The following is a 9,456-nucleotide window of genomic DNA, read 5'->3' on the forward strand; positions in this document are numbered from 1 at the left end:
GGGAGGTGGAGGCAGGAGACTCGCTTGAGCCCAGGAGTTAGAAGTTGCTGTGAGCTGTGATGACACAACACTCTACCCAGGGGAACAGCTTGAGGCTCCGTCTCCAAAAAAAGAAGTTATTGTTTCATTAAACAACTCATACTCATATTTTAGGTGGGAACACTGCCACTGAGGTAAGGGTATGGGGTGATAAAGCCTAAAAGGTCCAAATGCCCTGAAAAGATATGAAGTTTCTCAAAATGAGCCAGACCTTGGTCTGACCGAAATCTTTAGGCCACAGCCACAGGGATTCTTGCTTTTTGGGGGGATTTTACCACATTGTCAAGCGCTCCTAAGAATACCAAGTGAAGGAAGATTAACTGCATCTTTTTGCAAATCACAGTGAAAAAAAATTTAACGCTACCTAGAACAGTGAGTCAAACTTGTATACCATAGGCCACAAGAAAAAAAAATGCTTTTTGAGGGTTATTCAATATTTCAAAAAATGAATACTAATATTTAAGAACCACAAGATTTTACATCCAGTCTTTCAGCTTCACTTGAAAACTTTGACGCTCTCTTATCCCTGGGACCACATTCTAGCAAGCACAACAATAATGTCCTAGAACAGAATAGTTGTTGCCCCTTTAAAGCAAAACATATTTTCTCTGGTCTATGTTTTGTTTTCTCTAATATCTAGTCCTCTTTTATTTATTTATTTATATTTATATTTATTTATTTATTTATTGAGACAGAGTCTCACTCTCTTACCCTCAGTAGAGTGCTATGACGTCACAGCTCGCCTCTGAAGTGGCTGGGACTACAGGCGCCCACCACAATGCCTGGCTATTTTTTGTTGTAGTTGTCATTGTTGTTTAGCTGGCTTGTGCTGGGTTTGAACCCGCCAGCCTCAGTGTATGTGGCTGGTGCTATAACCACTGAGCTACGGGCGCCACGCCTCTAGTCCTCTTTTAAAAAAATTCAATATTTCTTTGGTTCTAGGTCTTTGAGTGTTCAACCCCTAGAAAGTAAAAATCTTTGAAAAGATAAACTGCATGTAGTTAACCCCGGGCAGATATTAGTCAAGACAAAAATAAGAGATCTAACCCTTTTTTAACCAATCCCTGTTAGCCATCCCTTACTCCATCGTGCTAGTCCTTTAGTGGGGGGGAAGAAGACAAGCAAATAAAAATGTAATGTAATCAAATGCTAATAGATACAATAAAAAGAAATACAGCCAAGTTAGAGGAGAAAGGAAATGAAGGGTTAATACTATTTTATATAAGATAACCAGGGAAGCCTACTGAGTAGGTAATACTTAAGCAGAGACCTGTAGGAGGAGGGAAAGGAAGTCATGGAGATGGCTGGGGGAAGAGTATTCTAGGTAGAGGAAATAATGAGTACAAAGGACCTGAGACAGGTGCTTGATGAACATAGGGAGTAGAAAGGGGGCTCCTGTATATAATGTTTGAGGCAGGTGGTAACAGAAAATGAGATCAGAAGTAAAAACAGACTCTGTAGTGCCTTACAGGACATGGTAAGGATTGGGGATTTCATTCTAATAGTAACAGAGATGGATCTATGATCAGATGGTTCTGATCAGGTTAATAATACGATCTGGCTTTCATATTTAAATGATCTTGTGGCTACTGTGATAAGCATAGACTGTGAGGAGACCTGGGTAGAAGTAGAGAGACCAGTTAGAAGGCCATTGCTGTGATCCAGCCAACTGGTGCTGGTGGCTCAGAGGAGGGTGGGGCAGTGAGGTGGGGGAGGTGCTCTGAGTCTGGGTAGGCTTTAATTGTAGAGCCATAGGATTCACTGCCACACTAGATAAAGAGTGTAAGCAGGAAAAAGAAAAGGTAAAGGATGACACTCAGCAACACGAAGGACTTTTGGCCTGAACAACAGGTCAGATGGTGATGAGGATAAAGAAGGGAACTGCAGGAACTGCAGGTTCACAGGGAGGAGAAATTATAAATCCTGTTTGGGCAAGCTAAGCTTGATATACCTACAAAATCTCAAAATGGCATTGTTAAATAGGCAACTGAGTATACAAGTCTTGGGTTCGGGTGACAAGTCCAGGCTAGAGATATATTTGGGAGTTCTCAGCATGTAAGAAGTGGTGAACAAAACCACGAGATTCACAAAGAATGAATGAAATCACAAGGGAGTAAATGAGAAGAAGAGACTTGAATTCCAGGGAACTCTAATATTTAAATATTTGGAAGATGAGAATTAATATCATCAGTTTCTCATGATTTAGACAGGTTTCCTAATATAAACCTTGGGAGGCAGTAGAGTTATATAGTGTGTCTTGGTTTCTAGAGTAAGATTTTTAGAATTTTAAGGGCTGCTGGTTGCTGTTATACTTATTAAAGAGAAATGGATTGACTTTAAAACTCAAATAAGGCTATTTCTGTCTACACTGGCTGATAGGGCTTCCATCATTTTTCCTCACAGCAGGTTTTTTATGATTTTTCTTTCTTTTTTTTTTTTTTTTAGAGACAGAGTCTCACTCTGTCACCCTCAGTAGAGTGCCGTGGTGTTGCTCACAGCAACCTCCAGGTCTTGGGCTTAGGCGATTCTCTTGCCTCAGTCTCCGGAGTAGCTGGGACTACAGGCACCTGCCGCAACACCCGGCCATTTTTCTGTTGCAGTTTGGCAGGGGCTGGGCTTGAACCCGCCACCCTTGGTATATGGGGCTGGTGACCCATTACTCATTGAGCCACGGGCACTGCCCTCACAGCAGGCTTTTTATAGTAATATTCTCTTTTGTGTAATTTTTCGTTTAATGTTTGTCTTTGTGTTCTAATCGCTCCAAAGACTATCAGCTCCAAGAGGACTGGGGGATGTTCGTTGCATGTATGTAGCACTGGGCATAGTGCTTGTTACACCTGAGTCCTCAACAAATAAAAGAGAACTTTAATTATTAATTTGACCAGAATGGATTCCGAGTGCTTATTAGTAGCTAGACACAGCCCAAGGTGTGAGGATAAAGAGGCACAGCAGCAGGGTCTGGCTTGGAGAATCTCTGCCTCTGACATGAGACTGAGACAGACAGGAATAAAGTGTCCTTCCATAAAGTATGTGGACATAACCAATGCCTGCTCTTCATATGGGTGGACTAAGTACTAAGGAAACAATTATCCAAGTTCTATGTGATAACAGACACTATTGGGCATGGTATATTTCACATCCATCATATCATTATCATTTGACCCTCAAAGTGACTCTGCAAGGTAGATGTGATTAACTTTATTTTATAGATGAAGCAACTGAAGTTCACAGAGTCTTGTCAGACAACTTAGTGCTGCTCAACCAGGTGGCTGTCAACCTGGGTTTCTTAACCTCACTTTCTATATTAGACTCTTTCATACTTAAATACTCCTCTATTTTGAGATAAATTCAAGTCCAATGGTATAAGTGGTGCTAGACAGCTAGAGGGATAAAAGCATTACTCTCAGAGTAATGAAGCTTCCCTGCTTCTCCTACTGACCTTGCCGACTGAATCTGTTCTGTTGTTGTGTAGCCTGAGCAACAAGAACCTGGAGTGAGAACATTTGTTCTGCTACATTGTCAAAACCTTTGCTAGATGCACACATACAGGAAGTACAAGGTGTCCATGAAGTTCATGTGCAGTCTAAAATTTGCAACCATTTTAAATTGCACATGAATTTTAAGGACATCCTGTATTTAGCCTTTTGCAGTAAACAAGACGTGGCAAGGGAAAAACCAATTCAGAAGCTGCTCTACCAGCTGAAATTATTGTTCGTAGGTCTGTTTTTAATCTCCTTTCACTGTGAAGTTTAAGTTTCTTTTCTTTGTCGATTATATAGACAATTTCTACCTCATCTGGAACCAACTCCAGAGAGGAATCTCCATAAATGTCAAATTATTTAGCAATACGTGCATCTGGTAAAGGCCTCTTCCTACCAGGTGATATTATAGAATAGAGTTTATAATCTTTATGATAACAATTGTAAGAATATTATGTGGTACTGTTAATTACTTTTATTTATTATTTTAGTCAGGGAATAAAAATGCAACCTTATTTCTCATCCAATTAGAAAATATCTTGCATTCCATTTAAGTAATATAAGATATAAAAAGACAAAATATGGAGGAAATAATGAATGTCAACACATATCCAGTTTTATGTAACACTTATAACCAAGCTACACTTTATCTCACTGTATTTAACACATAATGATAATCCATTCCTTTGATCCACTTTCTAATGTTATTGAAAGTCAGAGGTATTTTATGCTAATATGCACAGCAAGAGAGATCTTTTGTCTGAAAAGGACAAAATGGTTAATAGAAGTTGATACGAAATGATAACATGAGGCCAGGAAATATATCTCACTTCAGTAGTTATTGGTAGCCAAACAAACCATGGTTATAGTTATAAAAATAAATACCCTTTTTACGCAGCAGAACGCTGGCATGTTTCCGTCCATTTCGATTTTCTACATGGCAGGTATAATTCGCCAGGTCAGCTTCCACCACTGAATCAAAGATGAGTGCCAACTCAACTTCTTTTTCTCCAAGATGCTCTTTGAGGAGCCTGAAATAAAGAGAATATTCTTTGCTGAACTGGCTTAATTTGGGCCAAAAGAATCGATGCAAAGACTATGATGGTTAGCAGCTCATATAGGTCTCTGGTAAGCATGGAGAGTCATGGTTGGGTGTATGTGTGGTTGGGACCTTCAATATGAAAACACAAAAAGTGGTTCTTGATATGAAGCATGGATGGGAAAGAAAAGATTTGAGGAATTAACTCAGCAAAATGACATATTAACACATCTTCAGGCTTTGATAAATAAAGTTAATGTCATTTTTGTGATAAAAAGGAGGAAACATTGAGTTCCATGTTCCAAACTGAGTTTATGAAAACCAGCTGGATTTTTGCACCATGGCATAAAGGGACAAAATCTGCAGGAGTATAGGTTTTGTGTCAGAGGTAGAGTTTTGACAGTAGCGAGCTAAAGAGGTGAAGAAGGGGGCCTTGAGAATGGTTGAAGATGTTTCATGGCCTTCTGTCCCCCCAAACATCAGTGAGAAGCCTAGTCTCTGCTTTTCTCTGGGCTTTTGTCCAATGCAGTCATATACCCGTACCTGATGCTAACATTCCCACGACTCTGATTTCTCCAGGCACTGTTCTCCATTCGCCCTTCTGCTTTCTGCCCTCATAGGAGAAATCCTGCTCTATGTGACTTTTTTTATTGTTGGGGATTCATTGAGGGTACAAAGAACTAGGTTACATTAATGGCATTTGTCAGACAAAAGTCGCTCTTGTAAATGTGTTCCTCCCCCAAGAGGTGTGCCAAAATGCTGTGACTCCCCTCAATGTGACTTTTTCTCCTAGTCCTATTATTCTTTCTTTCTTCTTCTTACTCTTCTTCTTCTTCTTTTTTTTTTTTTTTTTTTTTTTTTTTTTTTTTTTTTTGCTTTCTCAAGTGGAGGTACAAAGGACTTTGAATGGCCAGCAGGAACAGGTGTTCTTCATAAAGGGCCTGAGTGGCTGTCATTCTTTCCTTAGGTGTATACCTCCTGTTTCTTTGGACAGTTATAGTCTCACTAACAGCCAGCTACTTGCAGATGAGGTGGAAGTGGGTCCCCTCCCAACTCTTCTTTTCTATATCCTGTCTTTAGCCAAAGAAAGGGCAAATTATGCGTGTACATGGTGACCATCCTGCAGTTAAGTTTTGGGGTAAGTTCTTAAATAAATAAATTTGATAGCATGAAATACTTTAGATGGAAAACTGGAGAACCATAAGTAATTCTCTTTTTCTTCTTGGACACTTGAGTATAAATGTAGCAAAGTCCCCTCTGGTTTACTGGCATTGAGCATAAAATTGGAAAATTTGACTGTGCTCAGAGAAAACCGGTTTCTAAGTACATACCTCCCACTTACAAGCACAAGCTGGGTCCATACAAAGTCATTAACTCTACGATAGCCTAATTTAACTCATCTTTAAATTGGGCAAAATAGCTACCATACTTACCTTAACATTTGTGAGGATAAAATGGGTTAAAGTGATTTGAAAAGCAAATAGTACTGTGCAGATGCAAAGGAATGTTATTAAATATAAACATCTCATTTTATGAACATAGATTATTTATATATTGGCTACTCCAAAAGCATTTGTACTTAACATTTATTGACATTTAATATTTATTTAGCTTAATCTATTCTGTTTCCTATATGAGTGAAGGAAGGGATTCAAGTTGGGTTGGTAGAAGAGAGTTCCTAGAATCTGAGAATCTCCCATACAAAAATTTGAAGCCCTTTATATTTATGTACCATCTCTGAACCAGGTAAGGATAATACCGTTAGTCTTTTGTATTAATTATTTTTCTTCTCAACTAAAAATATCGTTTCCCTTTCTTTCCCAACATGTACCTAACCAAGAAAAAACAGGAAATTTACTATCTTCTTGGCTGACGTTGATTTTTCGCTTTCTTGCTGCAACTGGTAAATTCTACCACATTCAAACGCTTTTAGCTCTGTGTGACCTGCTATGGAAGAACCCTCTGTAGTTCCAGAAGCTGCTTAGACACCACAAATTCAGTTTGATTTAAAGCTTCACATGGCGGGCAGCCACAGCCTTTGCCAGGCACGGGGCAGAAAGTTGATCCTGTTCCTCCCGACCAAGACTTTCCTTCTTCGTTTCTAATGCAGTTTCCAAAAACAGCTCTTCACAGGCTGCAGAAAGAATCTGGAGCAAGGGTTTGAAAAATGATCCTTGGTCCATCTATTAATATATATGAGGTGTCTTAATTATCAGTTCTTGAAAAATCTAGAGGTGACTTGCTTTTTGTACTTAAAAAGTAAATTGGTGTTTAAGTCTATAAATCACTGGAGAGCTACCATAATTTCTTAGCAAATATTGATACATAACAATCCATTAAGTATTCCTTGCCAATCCCTAATAAGTGTCTATCTCTATCCTAGATAATTGTTATAAAAGAGATATATACATTTAAATACCTGGCCCCTACTCTCATTAAGTTTTAAAATTTAAATGAGGAGACAAGACCTATGCAATTGAAAATAATTTATAGAAAGAATGAGGTAAAACAGGACAGTACAGTCATGCTTACAACAGAATTTCAAAGAAGGAAGAGACTATTATTGACTAAATTGTGTAGAAAAAGGTTTGAGAAAGCTCTGGCTAGATAAATAGCATAAGTTTTCCAGCAGGCTTTTAAAGAATGTGTGAAAGAGAGACATTACAGAGACTGGTTTCAAAATGGAGGATACAGTGAGGGAATCCTGGGATATACTTCAAATCAGAAGGAATGACTTTTGGGAGGTGTTGGTAATAACCACATGCATTTTGATTTTATTTTTGAACAGATTTATTGAAATATAATTGATATACAAAAAATTGCAAATATTTAATGTATGTGACTTGAAGATTTTGGACATATGCATACATCCATGGGGAGGGGTTAAGCAAAGTAGTCCAAGTATTAACATTTAAAGTAAGTTACATGTAGCAGTGAACACGGGCAAAATAAAAAAAATAATCAGGGAGAAAGGTAAAAAGACAAAAAATTATCAGCTCTTCTTAGATCCATCAGATAATTGAAGTCAGAGGGAAAACTCCTGTCCCAGAAATTTGACAGAAAGGCAAATACTGAGAATCACAGTGTACTGGGATCAGATTTCTAGGAGCAGAAGCCAGTATCAGTAAGAACACTTAAATTGATGAATTTCTGGAGGCCCATTATAACTAGCTTGAGAATTAAAAACTCCATGGGTCCCAGACTTATAGGGACCCCACCTTTCATGAGTTATTGTATGTGAGCCCTACCATGTCGTCAGTGTGAAGATTGGAGAAATGTCCCCCTTATGCTTCTTGGCAGGGGAAAAGGGAAAAGTAACCATTTTTAAATGAGCTCAGAACACTCTGTTCTCCTTTAAAAAGTCTGCCCTTGAGAGAAACTATTTTATAAGAACCTAAATTACTTAGGTTTTAACAAAGCTTAACCTACTTAGGAGAAATGAAATACCCAACTCCAGACTCCTCTAGCTTTCTAGTCTCACTTAAAGTGAAGGGGGAAGCTAAGAAGCATGTATGAAAATAACAGCCTACAAGCTCACTAAAAGACCGGGGTCATCATAGAATTATGGAATGTATACTGCTACATCAGTTAGGCTCCTTTATGCTAACAAGAGCCTTTGGCTGAAAAACTACAAATCTCACATCCCATTTAAGAAGCAGTCTTTAGGAAAACCCAAACAAAACAATAGAAATAATAAGAAGAGCAGTAGAGGAAATTTCAGCCTCTGACACTTATTGCTATAACAAGCAGTAAACAATCTTTTAGCCAGATAAACAAAGTTTCAGGCCTTTAGGCCTGTTTACCTCAGTTCCTTTTACCCAGTACATGAGATCTGGTTTTCAACAAAAAATTATAAAGCTTGTTAAAAATCTAAAAACTGGAAAAAAAAACTCCAAAAACTGAAATAACAAAAAATAAATTAATAAATAAAACACAAAAACCCTACAGTTTGAAAAGACAAAGCAAACATCAGAACCAGACTCAGATATGGCAAAGATTTTGATGTTATCAGACTAGGAATATAAGATAACTATGATTACTATGTTAAGGGCTCTAATGTAAAAAGTAGACAATATGCATCAACAGATCAGTAATGTAGAAAGAGAGATGGAAACTCTAAGAAAGAATAAAAATAACACTAGAAATCAAAACCTCGTAAGTGAAGAATGCCATTGATGAGCTCATCATTAGACTGTTCACAGCCAAAGAATCAGTGAGTTTGAAGATACATCAATAGAAAACTCCTAAAATAAAATGTAATAAGAAAAAAATAAAAAGGAATGTAACAAAATTTACAAGAACTTAGAAATAATTTCAAAAGGGGTAACATACATATAATAGAAATGCCAGAAAGAGAAGAAAGAAAGGAATGATAGAAATATTTACAGTAATAATCTCTGAGAATTTCCAAAATTAAAGATAGATACCAAACCACAAATAAGGGAAGCTCAAGCAACACAAAAATAAATACCAAAATCTTACACCAACCATATCATATTTTAAGTGAATAAAATTAAAGAAAACAATCTTTTAAAAAGATGGAGGGGGTAAAAATAAAACCACCTTACTTACAGAGGAACAAAAAAGAATAAGAAGTACATCAGACTTCTCTTTAAAAACCATGCAAGCAAGAAGCTTTCTTTTTTTTTTTCTCTCTCTTTTTTTGATTGGCATTTATTATTTAGTTGGGGGGTTGAATTACATTTTTTTATTAGATCATAATTGTGTACATTAATTCTATCATAGGATACAGTGTGTTGCTTCCATATATAGTTTGAAACTGGCTAACATAGCCATCCAACTCGCTAACATAGCCATCATGTCTTTCTCATAATTGTTGTGTTAAGACATTTATATTCGACCTTTAGACAAATTCACATGTACCCTAATAGGATAAAT

At 37.4% G+C, this 9,456-nt stretch overlaps 1 protein-coding gene across 1 annotated transcript in view; it reads right to left on the bottom strand.

Annotated features, from left to right (window-relative positions):
- IL1RAPL2 (interleukin 1 receptor accessory protein like 2) overlaps positions 1–9,456 on the bottom strand; it is a 1,213,983-nt gene that overhangs the window by 25,991 nt on the left and 1,178,536 nt on the right. The window contains exon 8 of the mRNA XM_003801635.1: positions 4,404–4,549. Coding sequence (XP_003801683.1) covers positions 4,404–4,549 — 146 coding nt within the window. The remainder of the gene's footprint in view (positions 1–4,403; positions 4,550–9,456) is intronic.

This window comes from Otolemur garnettii, unplaced genomic scaffold, assembly GCF_000181295.1.
Source record: "Otolemur garnettii isolate 467f Iridium unplaced genomic scaffold, OtoGar3 scaffold00216, whole genome shotgun sequence".
Lineage (NCBI taxonomy): Eukaryota > Metazoa > Chordata > Mammalia > Primates > Galagidae > Otolemur > Otolemur garnettii.